Source organism: Erithacus rubecula (genome assembly GCF_903797595.1).
Source record: "Erithacus rubecula genome assembly, chromosome: 6".
Taxonomy (NCBI): domain Eukaryota; kingdom Metazoa; phylum Chordata; class Aves; order Passeriformes; family Muscicapidae; genus Erithacus; species Erithacus rubecula.
This window is the reverse complement of record NC_136688.1, coordinates 48,837,586-48,859,906: the sequence shown is the minus strand read 5'-3', so window position 1 is coordinate 48,859,906 and position 22,321 is coordinate 48,837,586. Positions and strand designations below refer to the sequence as shown.

At 43.5% G+C, this 22,321-nt stretch overlaps 1 protein-coding gene across 2 annotated transcripts; it reads right to left on the bottom strand.

Annotated features, from left to right (window-relative positions):
• Nucleotides 1–868: 868 nt before the first annotated feature.
• HHIPL1 (HHIP like 1) lies at nt 869–20,547 on the bottom strand. 2 transcript variants are annotated; one of them, XM_079308178.1, is made up of 9 exons: nt 20,166–20,547; nt 14,906–15,552; nt 12,450–12,593; nt 11,890–12,218; nt 9,964–10,090; nt 9,588–9,733; nt 6,681–6,762; nt 4,810–4,892; nt 869–1,602 (listed from the first exon to the last, which is right to left on the bottom strand). In XM_079308178.1, exons 1-9 carry the CDS (start codon nt 20,430–20,432, stop codon nt 1,040–1,042), a joined length of 2,388 nt encoding a protein of 795 aa, XP_079164304.1. In that variant the 5' UTR covers nt 20,433–20,547; the 3' UTR covers nt 869–1,039. The 2 variants fall into 2 exon arrangements, 1 of the variants encoding a protein (XP_079164304.1); XR_013774558.1 differs by having other exon boundaries at nt 1,472–1,602; nt 4,810–4,887.
• Nucleotides 20,548–22,321: the final 1,774 nt, after the last annotated feature.

Genomic DNA, 22,321 nt, shown 5'->3' with positions numbered 1-22,321 from the left:
AGAAAACCTATCCTGATTACACCAGGGAAAACAAATAACCAGGCCAAATTTTTTCATAAGGTGACATGTGTCTCCCATCACCCAGGTGAAAAACACATTTCAGACAAAATAGGGTTGCTTTTTTTTTAATATCCTCTAAAAAGGGGTAAATATTACAGAGTTATTGCCCCATTGCATTACCTTTTATCTAGTCATTCACACCTGTGAAAAACTGAATTAAAAAACATGTGCCTTCATAAAGTTTGGGAAAGTGGAGAAACATGTTCAAAATATCTTCAGAGCCAAACTGGATAATGATGCTGTTCATCTAAAAAGGGACAAATTTTCAATCCTGTTCATGTAAAAAAGGTTAGATTTTCTTTTCACTTAGGCTAATGTAAACTGCAGAAATATTTTCTATGCAGTACACTATGATTTCTTCTAAGTAATTTGATTTTGTTTATTCTTGATGACCAATAGGTTTATACCAAAAAAAGCATTACAGAAAAATAATTTTCCTTTAAGCTAGTGAGTGGAAAGTTTAAAAAATATATATATACTTTTGTGATTTGCAAAGAAAGGCACAGGTTTAGAAAGGCACATCCTTAGAAACCTCAGTTCAGAGCTGCAGGTGGCAAAGCAAGGCAAACAATGCAAATGCTTCTGTAAGAGTGAAACACAGTCATTTGGGAATATATCTTCTGCCAAAACATTGTGAAGCACAGCTGAAGAATGTCGTATTTTGAAATGGGAAAGGGCAACAGGATGCGTCTCTTTTCTGATCTACAAAGGCTGACGCTTGGGGATTTCTTATTACAAAAAAACCCATAGAAATGCAATCCCTGCCCACAATACACTCAATTTAGTTATTTATTTTACTTTTTCCCCCCCTCTCTGAGGCAGATGCACGGGACAAACATGAAGGAAACATAAGATTACTTTGAGCAGATGCAGCATCCTCAAGGCAGGGCACACCCTCCTCAGTACTGCAGCTGGTTTAGAGGGTTGGGCAAGAAAGGGATGTGCTCCAAGTCCCTCGGCTGCCTCCCCCCGCCCTCAGTCACTGTGTCACCTCCTCCCGGCTGCACACCACGCCAGCATCCTCCTCGTGCGAGCAGTTGTGCGTGCCCACACCGGCATGGGCGCACTCCAGCAGCGTCCGCTCCTGCCCGGAGCACTGCACATCATCCAGGAGGATGCGCAGGGAGCTGCCCTGCCCGAACTCTGCCTTCTTGGCGGCGCGCACCGCGAAGGGGAAGCCGAGCTGGCGGCACACCACGGCGGCGGCCGGCGAGCCCCAGCCATCGTCGCACACCGTGCCCCACTCGCCGTCGATGAAAATCTCCACCCTGCCGCGGGCGCGGCCCCGCCGGCCCCGCCGCATCAGCCGCACCGAGCCATTGCCCGGCGGCTTCTTCCTCCGACGCTGCTCGGGCTCTGCGGCGCTGCCCCGGTGCCCCGGGGCTCCGCCAGCCCCGCTCCGGCTCCCCGGGGCTCCGCCAGCCCCGCTCCGGCTCCCCGGGGCTCCGCCAGCCCCGTCCACCGCCGGCGTAAGGGGCGTTTGCGGCTCGCCTCCCCTCGGCGTCGTGCTCTTCTGCCGCGGAGGTGTTTTCATTATAAACTCTGTTGGGGGTGTGATAATTGATAAAAGATTCGTGTTAATTCATGAATTTTTGTATTTGTGTTTTGGGGTTTGTGGAAACCAGAATACTTAGGTCTGAAACGAAGCATGACACTAAAGAAAGGAAAATACATGATAAAATAATTTTGTTTTAAATCTCCCTGTTATGAATATTATGTTTTCTAAATAAGTTGTATCTACTGACAGCTTGCAAAACAAGTCTTTCACACAGCCCAACAGATTCTGCAAAATCAGGTTTCCTGCCTTTGTGTAATCAATTGCAGCCTATCCCTAAGACCAGACTGCCCGACTTTTGCCATTCCTTATCTACCGAGACCTGATGGTTATCTGTGGGACTTGACAAATTGTCTAGAGACAATCGTCCAGCGATCCCACAGACCACCACTGCTTACCTGGCAAAATAATGGCAACAAAAAAATAACAATTACTGATGACTACAAAGAAACCATGCTATAAAAGGGAGCTGCAAACCAAAGTTCAGTGGGGCATTGAGTAGGCAGTGGCCCCTGTGTATCCCCAGTGCTGCTTGCTCTGTCTATATAAAATAAAGCAATCTAAGTTTTGCTGAATATCGAGACTTTTTGTTTCTCATTTATAACAGGGGAAAAGTCAGAGAATTATGAGCCTGTCACTCTCTGGGTTGAAGACAACTATACAAAACCAGCGCTGACTTTTGACTTATTTAGCCAATTTATTGGAATTTGTCTAACTGATCCTGTTGAGAAGCAGCAACACTCCTAGCAATATTTCCTCAGTATTTCCTCACTGAAAAACGTCTGCTGCTGATAGCAGAGAGGACTGCAGGGCTGAATGCCAGCACTGAGCCTCTCCAAAAAGGGAGCTCCAAGGGGTTTATTGGCAAAAGTCAGCCTGGCCCTTAAAGGGTAGGTGCTGGAGTTTCACAGTCAGGAGAGGAGCTCTTCACCATATCCTGGAAAAAGCTTTTTACAGACAGGCACTATTTCTGCTCTTCTCTTCATTACTAAGGATTGGATCATTACCAGAGGAGAGTGTGGCCTCCCCACTGGGCCAGCTGCTTTATTCAGAGGAGCTGAAATTGGGAACATTCAAAATCAATTCTCTCTGGCAACTGGAATGTGCAAGAGGAACGGAGTTGCCAGGACAACACATAAAACAGGATTTGGGGTTGGGTTTGTTCTTCCTTATGAAAAAAAAAAAGAAAAAATAAAAGAGCCTTGAACTCTGAAGAGATGAAAATTCTTTGCTGTCACAGTTTTCAGGTGTTACTGGACTTGCTTATTCACATGTGCTTTTTTTTTTTAGCTTAAAAATAAGTTTTAATTTACCAGAAGGAAGCAATTTCAGGGAGTAACATTCAACAGAGTTGGGACAGTGTCACAGACATTTGCAAAGACATCATGACTTTGAATTATATCCCAGATTTATGCATTCTCATTCATCCTTTGTTTTGTAGTACAGAGAGGAGGAAAAATATCACTGTTTTATTTTTGCTTGGTATCTGTTGTCCCCAAAAGACAAACCCTTCAGTGGTCCATGTTTTTCCAAAGAATGCTCTTTGAAAAGGAATTATGTTCATTACATGAAAATATTTCCTTCCTTTGAAAGCTGTGGCTCTCAAGGCAAGAAACAGATTTAAAAGCCTTACCTGTGCAGAGCTCATTTGCTGGAGCCTGGTCTGGCAGAGCACTTGAAAATCCTGGGACTGATTGAATACTGTGTAGGACTGTATGAAAGCTAATGGTCACCTGGGAGTGCTTTTCACCTCACTGGATCAAGTTGTCATTATATAATACTCTTTATTAAACTATTTATTAAATACACTTCCAAAAAATGCACTCATAGCTAATATAAGACACATGTCCTGGTGATTCTGTTACATTCAGACTAAATACTAACCAAAACAATAAATATTTATAGCTACACATCCTTGTTTGCATGCTTCTGAATCAAAATGATCATGCTTATTTTTCACTAAAAGGAGTGTAGTTCTTGAGACAGTTGGTAGAATCTCTCCCACTGTTTCTAGGTTTTAATTTATGACAAAAACTACCTCGTAAATAAGCCCAAAATATTTAGTTATACATGTAGTTTAAAAACCTGAACTTGGGACTTGCATAGAGAATAATGCATAAGCAGAAACAGACAAAAATAGTTGAACATGAACCAAGTTACTAATATTTAGAAACTGTCTGAACAGCTAGAAAAGGAGAATGTCTCTGAAGATACTGAGTTCTCAGGCATATCAGCATTCAATAATTAGCCTCAGAGTTTATTCCACTTAAAGACTCGGTGTTGCAAGGTGCTGAGTGCCCTCATTATCCCCTGAAGCCAAAGCTGTAGGAACTGTTAGTAACTCTAATGCAATGTAACATGATTAAGGTAATTAAAAATTAAATAAAAGTTTCCTTTAGACTTTAGAGTTCCTGCAGTACCATTAGCTTTGTGACAAAGTTCATGGACTATGCTGATTTGGAAGGCAATTTGCTGGGGTGCTGCCTAGGTACTTACATGTGTAAATTAAATGCACAGGGGAAAAGAACTGTGATACTGCCTAGTCTACTTTTGAGATCCTAATATTGTGTTTAGGTATTTTGTACCTCACATAAAAGCTGCACCACTGACTCCTCCAGCTTTAGCAGTACAATACTTCATGCAGCATGAAGCAATCAAAATGCCCTGAAAGTCTTGAGTAAGCCAAAAGTTCACCTCAGTGTGTGATCACAGATTCTTTAGGGAGCATTTTCTCATCCCATATTTTCTCACTTTCAACTAGCAATGACTCAGCTCTCATCTTGCTCAATGAGCTACTTCCCAACCCTTTCCCCATCTTATTGTCTCCACTACCTGAAGCTACTGCAAAAAATCACTTGTCACTGAAAAGTACCATTGAGCACTGGGTCTCTGGACAGGAACAGTTACAGGGAAACAAGTTGGTGGTAATGAAATGTGTAGCATGAAAAAGAGAAAATGAACAGGGTAGAAACTACAAAGCAAATTTCATATGGCTGGGAAAGGGGAAATACTGTAAGACTTACTTGAACCAACTCTTCAGATCCAAAACATCTGGAAAGATTCGATTTTGAGGATACCCTGAAGAGTGAAGTCTTAGGTAGTCTCCACATGTGTGGAGAGATAGTGCAAGTCTGGAGTTTGTACCTACTGCCAGCCACCATGAACCCATAATAAACAGCAAGAGTTACACTCACTCTCCTTTGGCACAAACGGGATGCGCTTGCTTTTGACTTTCACTGGCAATGGCTCAACTTGGCATTTTCCTGGTGGTGCTGTCCTTGAAAGAAAGAAACACATACACTGCACAATTAATTCCTTTCCTCAACACTCTGCTTCCCATTGTTTTTTAAAGAATATTGTTATTATTGAAAAAAAAAATTGTTTAAATGATGCAACTAATGTCTTATAGTAGAAAAAATAGCTAAAGAATCACAGATCACCATTGATGAAAGTCCAAATATTCACAAGGAAGTAGAGTCCTCTGTCTGTTTTCAATTGCCACTATTGAAGCCATTAAGGAAATAAAACTTTGGCAGGTTCAAGCACTACAGAAAGAGATGAATGAAACTGAAAATAAAAATTACAAAACAAGGCAGTATATGTTGAACATCTGACACAAAGGTCATGTGTATGCAAGATTTCAGACTTTTCACGGAAGCAAAATAACACACTATTATTCATACAGAAAGCCCAAACAAATGTCGTGCCAAAAATGCATTAGTTTCAAAAAAGAACTCCAAGTGTCTCCTCCAGAGACTTTTTCTTAGTATGGTGCTTTATTTTGACACAATTTGTTTGCCACAGAGATGCATCTCACTTCTGGGAAGTCACATCCAGTTCATCACCACATTTTCCTATGATAGATGTCTTGGTAATCCACAGACTTCTTCAGGGGTTTTTGAATTGTTCAAAAATGCATGATGTTTGTATTTGGAGGGTATAACATTAGGATTATTTGCATTTCTGCAGAACTCAGAGAGCTTCTCTCTCCACTGTCTACACAAGGATGTTCCCTACTTTAATGAATTTTCCAATTACTTTTTTTGGTACTCTGAACATGAACAAAACTTTTTTTAAACTTAAACTTACAGCTTGTGTTTGACTCCTGCTTTCTTTATTTTTCCAAAGATTGCGTAATACAGCGTCTTAACTCATAGTTTACAGGAACTCTTCCATTGCATTAGATAATGGAAAATGCTCCTGACAGAGGAGAGTTGGAGGAAACACATGACAGATCTGGGGGCTTTTTAACTTTGGGGACTGGTTTCAACATAAAACTAGACAAGTGGTTTGGTTCAAAACCCTCAGATAGCTAAAGCTGTAAATTTAATCCATTAAAAAAAAAGCTACACAAATCTCACTCTCTGTTTCTGGCTGAAAGTAGTTTGGTGTTTAGCCAATAACAGTAACACTTTAAAAACAGGAAGATGGAAAAAACAGCTGTAAGTCTTCCCATAAAACACAGCTACACCCTGCCTTGCCCAGTCTCAGATACAGGCACATGGAATCTAGGAGGTGTAAAAATGGTCCTGTTTTCTTGCCCAATCCATATTGCTCTTTGAAACACTAAGAAGAATGCACTTTTTGATATTCATCTGATTTGCCCAAAAAGCACTGCAGGTCACACTGGTCCAGCTTTGGCTGCAGTGGCCTGGGGGCACAGGGCTCTTGTGGGAGATGAAAAAAGGGATGGAGAGGAACTCAGAATAAACACCTTGAGAAAAACTGCCTCCTTTTGGGCAGGAATCTAGAGAAACTTTGCCCAAGAAAGACAAGTCACCTATAAAATACTCCTTTAGCATTCAGGAAATCTCCAAACCCACATGACGCCAACAAGCCTCATAAAAATTTGTCACCAGGCAGAGTAGAGACCCATGACTGCAGGAGCAAAGCAGAGCCACGATGGGTTGCTCCAGATGTTCCTTGATTGGAAGGAACTCAGAAGGGCTCAGCATGGGAGAAGGGTTAATTAGTCAGCCAACATAACCCATCCCACCCACATCATCACACCCACTCCAGGACTCACTGCACCATCACCAGGCCTTGCAACAAGAACATCTCATACCTGGAGGTGTCCACCACTTTGTACACCACTCCATGGGGAGCTGTGGCACTTGGCACACCAGTAGACAGGAAGTACAATTCCCCTGATAAAAAAAACAAAGCAGACACACCCATGAAAACTGTCCATGGAATTTCTGTCCTGTACATCAGAAAGGCTTTAACTTGGTATCACAGGTCTGAGAGCTCATCTGCAGTCCATTGGCATTAAATACTCTCAGTGAGTGGCAGCTTTACAGATTGTCATGAACTACTATTTGGACAAATTTCCATTGCAGGTTCACCTGCCCAGACCTTCCTTGTCATCTCATTATGATCTGTGTTCTTTGACTTCTCTAATGTAAACCAGTCAAACTCTGAATTACTTTGTTGAAATGAAAGGAAAAGAAATTAAGAAAGTTCACAGTTCATTTGAATGCAGTGTTCCTTTGGGATGAATTACAAGAGAACAAGATTTTGCTTTTGTTTTCTGTGGCACACTCACAGAGTGAGACATATCTCACACAAAAGGCATTTGATTCATCACCATCTCTGTCAGGTCATATATGCAGGGCTCAACCTTCAACCAAGCAATGTCCATCACTATTTATTTGACTTATTTTCTCTTAATTACATTTCTATCCTTCTTCTCCTGTTGTGCAGGGGAAACTGGGATAAACAGTCCTTCTGGCATTTTTGTGAGAGCTCAAGTGCTTCAGAGGATCAGAGGGAAAAATATATGTTTGCAATATTTTTTTATAAAAGAGAGAAATAGAAATATAGGCAATATAGACTTGCTTAGTGAATAAGGCAGATTTTTTTGGGTGTTCTATGGGTAATCCAGGGGGAAGAGGGGAAGACCAGAGAGGTCAGTGTGAGCAAAGGAATGTGTAGGCAGTTGCTGGCAGCTGAGGCTGAGCCTCCATCCTCCTACATGCTCTCCTGTGCTGCCCTGGGCTGAGCTCCTCTGGATAATACCAGGGCAGAATCCTTTGGTTATTCCTGGCTGGTTCCTTCTTTTTTCTTGTGAGCTTCATTAATGACAGGCCAGAGGCAGCCTTGGTCCAAATGGGGATGGGAAACACCTGGCACTGAGTTTGGTGGTGATGTTTTACATCCTGCCCCTCTTCCCTGGGAATTATCAGGCAGGAGTTTGGATGCCCTGGCCATGAAGCACACAGGCTGCACACGTGTGACCCACAGGCACAGTGCCTGGGGTGTCTCTGACATGTTCTGCTGGCTGGGGATGGGGCTGGGGGCTTTATAGAGGCGTTGCAATGAGCCAAAAATAGAGATCTCCCCATGACATATCCACAACCACTGCACCAGGTAGATTAACATTCATCAGAGTAACAACCCCAAAACTTAAATGCTTCTGTGAAGAAAACCCTGTTAAAATAAACTGTGTGGCAAACTTGTAAAAAATGAGATTCCCAGCATACAAAAAAAGTGCAAGAGAAGACTGTTCACAGCAGGTAAAGCAACCTCACTACACTGTTATCAACAGATTTCTTTCCTTCACTATAAAGCAAAAACAAGACAATTAACTATCTCTGAAAAGAGACTCCAGCCCAAAAAACACAGCACAGGGTAAAAAGGTGGCAGTGTTTAACCCCTGCTTTGCCCAGACTCTGTTGACAAGCACAGGATGAGGAACATCATCCTCATGTGCATGAGCAAGGGTTGCAATCAGCAGCTTGATATTGCACTTGGCATAAAGCTGATTTGAACTAAGTTATTTGATTATAGGGTAAGTTATCCTTTTCACTACAGCACTGTGAAATAGCTCTAAATTCCATGAATATTAACCACTAAAGGAAATGGAATTTAAATCTAAAAAAATATCAAACTTTCAAGCTATCACTTAACTTGGAGGATTTGCATTCACATGATTAAATTTGCATTTATATGATTTGAGCAACATCCAAACTTGACATAATCTGCAGGAAAAAACAGATGTTTAAAAGCTGAGGCATTCTGGAAGCAGGTGCTTGTGATCACGAGCCAAGACCTCCCAGGAACAGGGCAGAGCACAACTCCTGCACTGCTGGGTTGCACATGAAGCACACATCCTGGGGCTCATCCTCTGCCTGCTGCCAGCCAGAGGCTGCATGGGTTGCACATTCTGCAGCACCCTTGCACCAACAGTGGGAGACACCACCAGCTTTTGCCCCAGGACTCTCTATTTCCTCCTCTTCAAATCACAGCAGCTCTCTTCTAGAAAGCAAAATGTCCCCAGTCAAGAAAACACAGCAAAGCTCCAGTGAGGCCATCCTTCAGTCCTATGCAAGCCAAAATCCCAGCTGACACTAACAAAATATGGACTTGAAGACTCTCTTGCTGATGCCTCACTCAAAACATAACATAGGCTTTTGTTCTTCTTCACCTGGAGAGGTACAAACACCCCAGCCCAGGGTGAGCCGATATATAATTGCCTTTAATGACATCTGCTTTCCTCTATCCATTATCATGTCCACAGACCTCTTGACTAGACAAGAAGACAGACTTGCTCTCCCTTGGGTATCAGCTTCTCAGCCTCCCAGGGCCTGCATTCCCCATGGCATGGCACTGTGAAGAATGAGGTTTCTTTTCTAAGCTTTGTTTCACTCTACTTGCCCCCTCTGCTCCCTGTTCTCCAGAAGGAAGGTGTGTGGACAGCAGCATGTCCAGCACACCAGACTCAGTCCCAAGGCAACTGATTCTCCAACTCCCACTGCAGGCACTGTATGGCACAGACACCTCAAAATTAGCACTGTAACTTTGATTTGATATTTGGGAGATGCTGGGAATCTGGCATTTTAAAGACCTGTGCTGTGCCTCCCCACTACCTGCTGCCTGCCAGGAGTCCTCTCTGACCCCTTCTCTGGTGTTTTATTCTGAAGAGAAACCAGAAACACGCCATTCAGTGTGACATAAAAAGTTAGAATATTACCTGCTTCATCTTCAGCAAAGGAGATGATGTATTGATAATAGTTATTGATAAGCCCAGGGAACATGCACGTTTGTCCTGTTCCCATGCAGATTTCATTGTACTGCCACTGTCCAGTAGCATGATCCTCCTTCAAAGACATCAGGCGTCTGCAAGGCAAAAGAACATTTCTACAGCCTGACCCAGATGATTTATGAATATTAGCATGGACACCTGAAAGGATATTTAATGCTTCCTATCCACACTAACTGCAGTAGGAACTGCAACTTCTCTGAAGAGCGTAAGATTGTCAATATTAACCCAAATGTATTATATACCCTGCAACCTCTTGTCTTTCAAAGGAAACACAAGCACATGAAAAAACTAAGTGGTTACATACCCACTCATAAAATCACCAAATATGTAGAGGCCATTCAGGTTTGGAGACTCACAGCCCCGATAGACGTAGCCCCCCGTGACGGATTTCCCCATTTTGTGTGGATATGCGTAAATTGGAAGCACATCATCTGTAGGGCAGAAAAGATCTGTGACTTGTTTTGCACATGCTGCAGAATATCTCTTTATCTAGATTGTTCTGAGACTGGCAGGGTACAATCAGGTTCCCTGGTGCATCTTCTATTTAAATGAATTGTCAGTGGAGCAGTATTTAGTTTGATTTTCACCTTTTCAGAATCACATGATTGCCCTGCCCCTCACCATGACAGCACTCTCCTGAGCCCTTCTCATCCCACTGCAATCCATCTGTTAGTGCCACTTCTATTTCTACAGAGCTTGTCTGGTTTAGCTACAGATTCACAGGTTACTCTGAGAGTCACTGCACCCATGCAGGAAATGTTTGCCCCATGCAGCTTTGCTTAGGTGGTAAAAGGAAAAAAAAAGAGATGGGTGACTCCAGACTGCAGGCACTGATTAAAAGATATGTCAGATGTCAGCACAAATAGCTCCTGTTCCTCTGAGATGGAGAAGCAACTTGAAAGGACCATCAAATATTCATGGGATGGCAAAGGCATGAATGATGTAGTACTGGCATATTCATAGTGAAATATAAGTTATAACATAAGACAAATGTAAAACGGAGATGGATGTCCTGATTTTGAGGGTCTCCATTAGGTGCTTCCTCCCCTTTCTTCTGAGACTCCTGGCTCACAGGTACCTCATGGTACCCTTCCCCCTCATCCTCACAGCCTTTCTTCCTGCCCGTGTAGCAGATGCTGCAAGTAGCAAACCCAGCAACACTGCCAGCAAGGAATTTGCACAGGGGAATTTCCTCTAAAGCAGGTGTTTTCTACACTTCAGCTGTACTTTTCATTCTGAAGGGGCTGTGACATTTCACTGTTCTAACAAAGGGTCTCTAAAGTCATCAAAAATTGCTCTGAATCCCTAGAGAACTCAGTAAAGTGTCTGCCATGAATGCTCATGTGGAGTATTCTGTCACACAGGAGAGCAATAAATGAACTCCCTGAACAACTGCCTCAGCACAGGGAGTGCAAAAAGTCTGCTCCTTGCTTTTGACATTTTTATAAAAAAATACTTAATCACTCTCATACTCATAGCAAAGTTAATAAAAGGAAAGAATTTAAACTGAGTTAATATTAGGAAAAAAAATAAGCAATACACAGAATGTAGAAGAGAAAAGAATCAGAATCTCTGCTAATGCAAATCAGTGCCAGACCACTCCACTGCCCCCCTGAATCTCTGAGAAGAGTTTCCAGCAGAAGACATGGTCCATATAAGCTGTTGCAATTCAGTATGTTCTGACTTCACATGTTCACTGGAATTTAGCCAGCCAGCAAATATCCTCAATCCAGTTTTGAATAGTTTAAAGAAATGAAAATAAAATGAGGCTTTCCTTTGTGGCATAGCTAAAAGAAACAAAAATACACCATACATTGAGTTACCTGCGAAGCAGGCAGTGTGCATAGTGGTTGATCAGTCAATGTTTTTCTCTCATTCTATAAAATAAGGACCCTACCTGTGACTTATGGAGAAAAATACAATTTCTCCAAATTTTTCTTGCTCCTGCACAAAAGCTTGTTTTATGTGGCAAGATGAAATTGTCCCTCTAAACCACAGAATCACTAAGTAATTTCACTAACACCACCAATCACCTAGAAAAACAACAGCTAGCATGTTTCACTTTCCTCCTAACTCAGAAACGGCAACTTTTGTACTTTCAGTATCTATGCCCAAGCCAGTTCTCTTCTAGACAGAGACAGCAGAGCTTTACGTCTCAAAAAGATGTGTTTACCACCAAGCAGCCAGGCTTTGAAGGCAGGAATTAAAAAACAAGAGCACATCTATTTACCCAAGGACGAATTGGCGCAAAGCTTTTTATCGTAACAGCTGAACCCTTCCCTCGCCCTCCAGCCGTAATTTTTCCCCTTCTCGACGATGTCGACCTCTTCGTACTTGTTCTGCCCCACGTCTCCACAGAAGAGGCGCCCCTTCCCTTCCCTGGTGAGAGGGTCCCCCCTGTCGAAGGAGCAGCGCCACATGTTCCTCACTCCGTAGGCGTAGACCTCGGGGCGAGCCGAGGGGTCGCTGGCAAAGGGGTTGTCGGGAGGGATTCGGTACAGGGGCCCCCGCTCGTTGCCGTTCACGTCGATCCGCAGCACTTTGCCCAGCAGGGCTGATCTGTGTTGGCAGAAGAAAGGAAAAGGATAAATAAGACTAGACCTTGGCGAAATATCAGAGAGGGCGGTTTGGGAAGTCTAGGGTTTCATTCTTTCTGTTCTAGAAAAGAGAAGTCTTTGAGTGTATCTGAAAAAAAGAACCATCTCAAGGGAATTGCATTTGCCCCCTTCAGGTGGCTGATGTTGATTTCCCACACCCTGGTGCTGCCAATAGGGGTGGATCCACTCTTACTTGTTCTGGGAATTTCCAAAGGTGCCAAAAGGATCCCCAGCCATGCCTCCATCTCCAGTGAAGATATAGAGATACCCATCATCTCCAAAGAGCAGCTCTCCTCCATTGTGGTTGGAAGCAGGTTCTTCTATTTCAAGGATTATCCTGAGTGAAAATAGGCAGAAAGCGATTACCTACTGCACAAGAACTATGCAAAGAGCAGAGCAATGTCATGACAATGAGTACTTGACAGATGGAAGCAGCTACAGATTGGTTTTGATACAAATTCCTCCATATCCATGTTACTGAATTTTTCTTGGGCACAGCTGATTTTCTAACTTTAAATAGTTTCAGCATATTTTCCAGATTACAGAAACACCAAATTGTGTAATATGGAAAGTCTGGGAAATCACATGACAAAATATACTTTTAATTACTTAAACTTTTCCTTTGATTCTTTCTTCCTCCTTGTTAAACTTCTTTTTAACTTTTTTTATAATTTATTAAAGAAAACGCTTATAACCAATTGGAAATTGCAAGAGAAAGGACTCCAGTCCATCTGTGTATCTGTACTGCTTTTGGCACAACCCTCCCAGGCACTCTCAAGGCAAATATAAAATGTTTTAAACATTAAGTAATAGTTCAATTCTTAAATCCTTAAATGATAATTGCACAGTCAGGACCTTATGAGTTTAAAGAGCAGTTAAAAGCAGCCCCATCAACAAACTGAGTTAACCAAAGGTTATTCAAATCAGTACCAACAAAATTTACCTTAACTTTAACCCAAAACTCTCATTTTATTTGCCTATTTTATGCATCTGGAACCCCCTCCATAGCACAAAAGGGGAAAATACATAAATTATTATTTTATAAGATGGTAAAACCACAAATACAGGCAATGGAGGTTCCCAGATATAACAAATGAAGTTTATTATTTTCAGCTTCTAAAAAAGTCCAAATTTGATACTGGCAGTGCATCTCAATAGCTACAAAAGCAAATTATAACATTTACTTACACCACCTCATTTTTAGACAGTTTTTTTCCCCTTGTTAAATGTTGATAGTTATTCTGAGTTGTGGGAAGGAACCCAGCTGTGGAGTTATTGTCACCCTCTGTTAAATGTCAACTTCTCTGTGTTAAGGTAACTGTGCAAGAATGCACAGGTTCCAGCTGGCAGAAGGAGTGAGGGAGGATCCTGCATGGACACAAAGGTGAATCCTCCCCAGCCTCCCAAAGAAGATGGAAAAAACCAGAAGGCATTGAGGAACATCTGAGGCTAAACAGACACACACATTTGTGCTGAGGCTGTGCACACCACACGACAGCCTGAGCTCCCTCTTGGGCAGCAGCTCAGGATGAAGTCAGTGGGACCTGTGCCTACACAAGCACAGCAGGACCACAATTCTGTTTTCTCAAGCTTTTGCCGTACTAAGCATAAGCTAAGTAAGCACAGAAATTGTTAAAAACATAGAGCCTGAGGATTCTTAAACAGGACAGTTCATGGGCTGTCGATGTCTGCAGGTTTCTGATTCGCTTTCCTGAGTGCACGTTGTAAATCCTCTAACCTGTAATCTACAGTGCTGCTCACACTGGATTGCTGTAATTGCTTTATAAACCAGTATCCCCTATCTATCATTAGACTAAGTGCATTTTTGACCTAGAATCATCCACAGCTGGATGTTTGGAAAGCCCCTAACAAAATCCAAATAATGAAGAGAAATCTTGGTAATATTAGTAATCTTAGTAATATTCAAGGATTTCTTAAAATGGTGGTTCTATAACATAGTTCTGAAACAGGTTCTAAATCTATGAGCTGGACTCCACAAACAGGTCTCTCATCATCTGTGTGGAACAACTGCAAGACTAGACTCAAACAAATGACATTTCCAATTAAAATGTACTCAGTAACGATATAGTGACTTGTGATTTATTTAATTTGATATTAAATTTGTAATATCAAAGGGTTGAGTTTTGGTTCAGATAAAGAAATATGGGACCAAATCCATCTTTGGTCTGGTATCACTTAGTTTGTTTATAGTAATTTTGGAAACCTTTGGCTTTGGAATGAATTTCACTCATGCTTTGCAAAGTCTATTTTAAATAATAATAATCATAAAAGTATGAAACAAACAAATAAACGTCCAAGCCCCAGCCCACAATAACCTCAAAATACTAACTATAAATAATGCTTAATCCATGTTTACTTAAATCCTCTGACATGCCAAAACTGAGAACCGGACATGTTTTATCCCTGAACACTTGCAGTTCATCCATGGAGGACATGCACATTCTGCACCTCAGTACACTAGACATGGACTTGGACTAACATGCTAGCACTCTGGAATGCAAAAACTAAATATAACTATTAAACTAGTTATTAAACTAAATAAGTCTCATTCATTAATAGTCCTTAAAAATGCACAAGTTGCCATCTAAGATCTTAAATTCTTTTGCCAGAGAAACCTGTGTACAATACCTTTCAGATCCGTGGTCCAAGGTATTCATGTCAGAAGGAGAAATTCTGAACTCACTGATTCGGATTCTCTCTTCATACCGAACTTCAACCGAATAGTAGACGTACACTTTCCCGTTAAATTTGAATTTAGGATGGAAGACGATACACAGAAACCCTCTCTCATCTCCCTCCCAGGGTGAGGTGAGCACGGCTTCGCTGATGTTCAGGAAGGGCTTTTCCAGCCTGGAGCCGTCGGGCAGGTACGTCCACACCAGGCCGAGCTGCTCGGCGATGAAGAGCCGGTGCGTGCCGTCGTTGGCGTGCACCATGGCCACGGGGTTGCGCAGCCCGTTGGCCACCTCCAGCAGGCAGAGCTGCAGGCAGCCCTCGGCGCCGGCCGTGACCCGGCCCAGGTTCTGGTTCAGCTTCTGGTCAGCCAGCAGCCGCGGGAAGCAGTAGTCGGTGTCCTCCAGGGACAGGTAGCGGCAGAACTTTGCCAGGTCGTTTTCCAGCGCGATTAACTCCGGCTCCGCCGAGAGGGAGCGGAAAATGGAGCGGCAGCTGTGCCACAGCTGAGAGCAATAGTCTGGGCACAGCCCTGGTATCGTCCTCACCGGGGTGGAGGGATCTTCAGCATCATACAAGTGAGCTGCATATGGAGAGCATTCCTAGAGGGAGGGAGAAAAGGCTTCAAGTCAGTTCTTGGACCAGATTTGGAACAGCTGAGCAGTGATATTAATTGGAGGTATTTCATCTTAATTACAAGATATGATGAGGTTTATCCTAAAGATATATTAACAGAGGGAAGGATCTTAGAAAGAGGGTTTTTCTCAGCACTCATAGAAATTATCTTCAATATTCCTGGTGAAAGCTGACTTCCTCAAGCTGTTACTGATTTGTTCTAACCACAGAACTTTAAATAAAAAAAACAAACTGCAATGATGCCTGTGTTGCTACATCACCCTAGCAGACTGCACTGGGGAAAAGGAGACTTTTCTTCCTTGGAGGGTCTGACTTTATCTATGAAATAATAAGATCCATCACAGAACAGAAGTGAAACTGAAGAGTTGGCTGAGAAGATTCACCTAAGATCTCCACACTGACAACAGAATGGGAAAGGCCATCAGGGCCAAAGCCTGGGACATTCATACCTCATCATGTGATAATCCAGGCATGCATCTCAAACACGGATGTGATCTACAGCTTGGAAGGAGTGGGAGTGAAAGTGGAGGAGGAGGGGAGGACACCATGCTTGCTTGAGTCCAGCTGCCTTTGGTGGTGGGCCTTTGCTTACAGATGATTTATATCCACAGCCAGGAGAGGTGAAAGGCATCTCATGATAATGACATGGGTCACAAGCTCTGTGAGGGATGCTGAGGTTACAGGATTTCAGACAGTGAGCACAAAGTGGCCATAATCCAGGCAAGGTCCACTGGCAGAAGCTGCAGCTCAGCCCCTGTTTATGGAAGGTGCAGCCTTGGAAATCTGTTTAAGGACTGGATCAAGTTCACACAGCTCATTGTGATCTCCGTGATGAGAATTCTACAGACACATCTTCCTTATGAAAAAACTCCTTATGAAAAACTGTCTGTAAACTATAAACTGAACAAAGTGACTCAGTTCTGTTTTGCAAGGGTTTTGCTTGTAATAAACACAATATTTTCCAGTTATAATGCATCTTCCCAACAAACACCTCAGCAGTGCTCTTCAAATTATGCAACATGACTCTGTGGAAGTTCAATTTCTTTCAAAGTTATATTTCAATGAATACCTTTGAGGCAACAAAGGTCGGAAGAGAAACTACTACTTAAATGAAATTTGTGTTTTAAAATTCCTATCAGTCACTGTTTCTTCTTTCACTGAGCAAATCCAGCTTAATTAAAAAATATAGGGAGCCATTTCTAGAACTATAGGAAGATATTTCTTACTGCAGATTACAACACTATTCAGTAGCTGAAAAGATATAGCATCTGAGATTCTGAACTGTTTAAATTAGCTGCTAAGTATACACAATATTTAATTTTTATTTTATTTTCCATTACACACCATAATAAACTGAGAGGCCATATAACAGATCATTAGTGTACAATAAGCTTTCCTCCTGGAATGTCAAGCCATTCATTGCAAAATGAAGGTTATTATGCTTTCAAATGAGCAGCAATTAATGTGGTAAAAAGAAGATTGCTTGTGACACAAAACACTGAAATTACACAGGCAGATTGGGTAACACACTCGGCTCGGTTACACGAGGTGTGCCAGGGACAGAAAGAGACAGAGCATTTGTCAGTTCACTTGTAATGACTGAAAAATTGGCCCTAGAAAACAAATTGAAATGAGACAGAAAGGGAATTTGTCGAGGGCTGGGTGGGAGCTCAATCTGTTGTTGCCTATGGAGGTTTCCCATGCAAAGAGAGGAGGCCCCTCACTTGAGTACTCAGGTGTACCTCATCCCCTGAAACCCTCTTTCAAAGCAAGCAGTGATCTTATGCATTATAAAGCAATTCCTGGCCTCAGCATCAGAATTAAAAATAGCCTAGAGATATGGATTCCCTGTCTCTGCCACTGCAGGCTGTTCTCCACAGCCTCAAGTGTGTCTGAATAGAAGTTGTGGGTAAGTTTTTTCCTCCTTACAACATTCCTGGTGGCATATAGCTAATTACAGCAGCATTACACTGGCAGTGATATTCAGAGATCTATCACTAGCCTGAAAATACCTAAGCATGTCCTAGGGTATTTTCAACATGTGAAATATTTTCTAAATTTTATTCTGGAAGAGATGGAGCCTCATGCCCTGTGCTGAATTTCTTGGCTTCTGAAGCAAATGCTGTCATCCTTTAGCCTTCACATCATCCTATCATGTTCACATAACTCATAATGCCAAGAAACTCTACCCTTAGTCAGAGCTCAGGATCAATATTAGATCTAAATTGACACTTCCAAATGATGATGTCTGTTCATGAATTTCAAACTAATTATGTTGTGCTCCAAAGACCGAGGAAACTAATGGGCAGCTGATCAGTTACTTCAGTAGGGCTGGAACAAGTTGAAATATGAAAATAACTCATCAGAAAAAAAACAAGTCACATTAAGACATGCTAGCCAAATGCATCCTGTCTGTTCCAGGAATTCAGTGGTAGCTCCTTATCTGGGGAATTCCAACAGTCTGAATCTGATGGAACACCCACATCAAACAATGTCTTATTTACTACTGATATCAGCCTGGATGAAGCAACAGTACTCCTCAGGAAAGCATTTAACTTCCACATTATCCCTGATATTCCTTGACCACCTCCATCTGGAAACTCAAACTTTAAGCAAGCTGTTCCCTGAGAAGCAGAGTGAGGCATCTGCTCTTGCAGTTTAGTGGAGAAAAGAAGGCTCCAAGGTAACCTTATGGCACCTTCCACAAGAAAAGCGAAGAGGGACATTTTACAAGACAGTCTAGTGATAGAACAAGAGGTAATGGCTTTAAACTGAAGGAGGAACAATATAGATTCGATTTCAGAAAGAAGTTGTTTACAGTGAGAGTGGTGAACTACTGTAACAGGTTGTGAATAGAAGTGATAGATGCCCCATTCCTGGAAATATTCAAGGACAGGTTGAGCAACCTGATCTAGTTGAAGTTCTAGTCCCTGCTCATTGCAAGGGAAATTGGACTAGGTCCTTTCCAAATCAAATATTCTATTATTCTATGAATTCAAGAAAAGGCAGGAATTCACAAGTACAAACTGACATACTTGTCAAAATAATTTTATCACATTTGAGAGAAATCACAAATTGTGAGCAGAAAGAGACAGAAGCATGCTAAGTCACAGAAACACACTTTTAAATTCAAGTCTAGGATATAAATTGTATATACAATGAATGAATAGAAGCAAAAAAATGTTCTAGACTGTTTGCAATGACTGAACTTCCATCACATGTTTGTGTAGCCAGAGGCAGTGGTTTGTAGCCACATCTGGGCTGGTGATGCACTGAGCTCATCAGAACATTTCTGTGAATCATTGCTCCCAAATCGAAATATTTCTCTGCTTCTGAATACATTTTCAGTGGCTGGCTTTCTGACAAATACAAGAGACTTAGTTATCACTTCCAGAAGCAGGAGTGGACTCCTAGACAATGCTCGTTTCAGAAATATATTCTAATGTTTTTCTTTCTTCCAGTACAATATGAGATGAAATAGAATTCAATTCTCTAGAATCTGGTATGGAAAAGTGCTCTAAGGAACCCAAGAGGTACCAGCAAAATGCTAAGAGCAGGATTTCTGAAAGCCATTTTGATCCCATCCTGAGCACAGCAGACAAGACTCCACTGTCTGAATTAATTTAAGATTTACACCTACACAGTGCCAAGCTGCCACTGCTCTGTCTCAGGGGCAATTTCATATGTGTGAGGCATCCACTGATGACAGGGTCAGGCACTTTGCTCTGTGCAGACTGTGATCATCCCATTATCATATCTGGCCCCAGAGCATCAGCTCTGAGTGGAAATTCCCCCCTGTGCAGGATGGCCACCACAGAGGATCCTAGGCCACATCTGCAGGCATTACTCTGCACCTATCACCAGGACTATTAGCCCATGCTAAAAGTGCTGTAAGCCAACACAAAAAACCCACCTGACCCCATCAATTGGTCGTAACAAGGAGCAAGATTTGTGCAGGCAGGTGCCCTGTGGGTTTCTTCACCAGGTCTGGTGTCCTAAGCCTAGGAGGGTGAGGAGAGTTTTCAAACTGTAACTGCCCACATACTTATCTCAGAGACTGGCACTCCTAAGTTAAAGAAGAGCAACATCCCTGTTCCTCTCTTAGACAGCTGCCAAAGGACAAAAAGCCTGCTGGGATACTCGATGATGGACAGCCACTCCTTCCAGTGCCTGGGAACACTAGGCAGTGTGCTGTCCCTGATGTGTGGGTTGATGCATCCATGCCTGTGCCCAGGAGCTAATGCCATGGCTGATGCACCTGGGGGTGGGTACTCCAGCCCGGACTCGGGAATTAACGCCATGGCTCGCACTTCCCTGGACTGCCCAAAGTCCCTGGACCGGTGCATAGGATCAATGCACCCACGGGATCAACGCACCCATATCTAGGTCAAAGCATCCATACATGGGCTCGATGGGCTCGAAGCAGCCCATCACGAGCAGATACACACACACACCTGGGCTAAAGCGCTGCGGTGGGGCAGAAGCAGAAGCATCCCTGCCTGCAGCTGCTGCTATCCCCTGCGCGGCTGCACCCTGCGCGGCGGGATGCCGCAGCGCACGGGAGCGCCGCAGCTCTCACCTGGCACAGCAGGTCCTGCAGGTGCCCGGCGCAGGCGGCGTAGGTGCGCTCGTCGAGGCCGGCGCTGAGGCGGTAGAAGCGCTGCAGCAGGGCGCGGTCGCGGCGCGGGTCGCAGCAGCCGAACTCGGCGTAGCGGCGGCAGAAGGCGAGGCCCCGCGGCGGCCGGAACGGCGGCTTGAAGTCCAGGCACTGCGGGTGCGGCCGCGCCGGCCGCGGGGCGATCGCCGCCGCCAGCAGCAGCGCCAGGGCCGCCCGCGGGCCCCGCATGGCTGTGCCGGGGCACGGCCGGAGAGCGGAGCGCTGCCCCCGCCCCGCTCCGCATGGCTGTGCCGGGGCACGGCCGGACAGCCGGGCGCTGCCCCCGCCCCGTGCATCCCTGCCCCGGCCCCGCTCGGTCCCGGTCCCGCTCCGCTCCGCCCGCGGCACCGCCGGTGCCGAACCGGCCGCCCCGGGGCTCCCCGCGCTCTCCGGGACCGGCGCCGCTCCCCGCGCCGTTCCGCGGCTGTGGATTTTATTCTGATTCCTCCCAGAGCGCAGCCGGGCAGGTACTTGGCTGGACGGTGGCACAGGGTGTCACACAGCACCGGAGTGCATCGGTCTGGGAAATAATTCCGTAGACAGACTCCTCAAGTGGTGTCTGTTGCACTCGGTTCTGTCCCTGAGGCTTCTGTGTGACCCTAACGAGACAGAATAATAGCACTTGGAGTTTATGCGGCTGATGGACAAGTTTAGTAGCAAGAAAAGCCAACTTCAGTACAGCTAGTGCTTCTGCATCCTTTGGCAGTCTCATCCTCGGCTGAGACTGATTCGATTTAACTTTGAGGCTGGAAAGAAATGTCCTGGTGTAGTCTTTACACCGTGTTGCCCCAGGCAGCCCAGATGACATACTTTGCTCTGTGAAGCACTCAGAATGGTTCTTCCTTGCCCAAATAAAATAAGACTGCTGAGGAAACTTTCCTTACCCTAAAGTTCCTCATGGCACACCCCAGGAAAATAGTTACTCCACATTCACATCATGTAGCCATATCATGTGTGGTGGTATCAGCTAAGATCTAGTCCCACACAGATGGCACTTTTTTTGCTGTTGAACACAACTAGCCAAAGAGTATTGTGTATTTCAATATTAACACACTGGCTGCCCCTCAAATAATGGAGTACATGCTGATACACTGACTCCTACTCTGAGACCAAAGAACTACTGTAACAGTGCTTGTAGACTGTAAAATCATTGCCTGGTTTGGAACATCCTGTCAGGAGATCATATGTGCTACACATTTCATATGAGTTTATTTTCTCTCTATATGCTTATATAACTGCTCTTAAGGTCACTCAGAACTCTCCAAATGTGCAGGCAACCAGAATACTTGATGATCTCGCCTGAGAATTCTCTTCCCTTTTATTTTTGGTCACTTAAAACAACTTTTTTTTTTTTTTTTTTTTTTTTTTTTTTCCGCAGACAACCTTTGCAAGCGCTTTGGAAAGCACATGATCAAGTTACTGCCCCTGAAAAGTTTGCGAGCTATGCAAAAAATGAGTATGCAGTTATGCAACTCCATATTGCATAAAAAACCTGATGTAAAGACATCTCCCTCTTCATCCCAGCTAATCTTTTATTCCTGTGGTTAACACTGGCTGTTGTTTCAGTGTTTATAATGATTATTAGACACTGTTAATTAACACTGTAACAATGTTTAATACATAAAGAATGGATTGCAATGGCCAAACATATTATGGATAATGAGATTAATCTATAGCCTCTTGATTTGCTGTTGGAGTTCTTGATTAGTTTGGCGTCCATGAAACGTTTCAGAAATGAAAGGAAAATTAAATGCTGTGCATATTTAGCAGTGAGTTGTAGAACAAGAACTAGAGACTGTGAAACAGCATAAAATACCTTTTGGAAGTCCTCTGTGTGCATTTACAATACACCCCATCCCCATCTTAGAACAGTTTTGCTCTTTCAGGCAGGGCAATCTTTTTGTTACCCCTCAGGCTGGGGTATGAAATGCACAGCAATCCATAAGCACGGCACTGCTGAAGCAGAGACTGGAGCTGTCTTGGCTCATTTAACGAGATCATTCAATTAAAGATGGCTTATTTTACAGCTTGTTGTGAGCTGAGTTTTGAGGCTTCCCAGGCCACAGGTAGGAGCTCAT

Coding starts and splice junctions, on each gene's coding strand:
- HHIPL1 (XM_079308178.1), bottom strand. CDS start 20,432: ATGCGGGGCCCGCGGGCGGCCCTGGCGCTGCTGCTGGCGGCGGCGATC. Junction 12,219..12,449: donor TTTGGAAATTCCCAGAACAA/GTAAGAGTGGAT, acceptor CTGCCAACACAG/ATCAGCCCTGCTGGGCAAAG. Junction 10,091..11,889: donor TTGCGCCAATTCGTCCTTGG/GTAAATAGATGT, acceptor TCTGCCCTACAG/ATGATGTGCTTCCAATTTAC.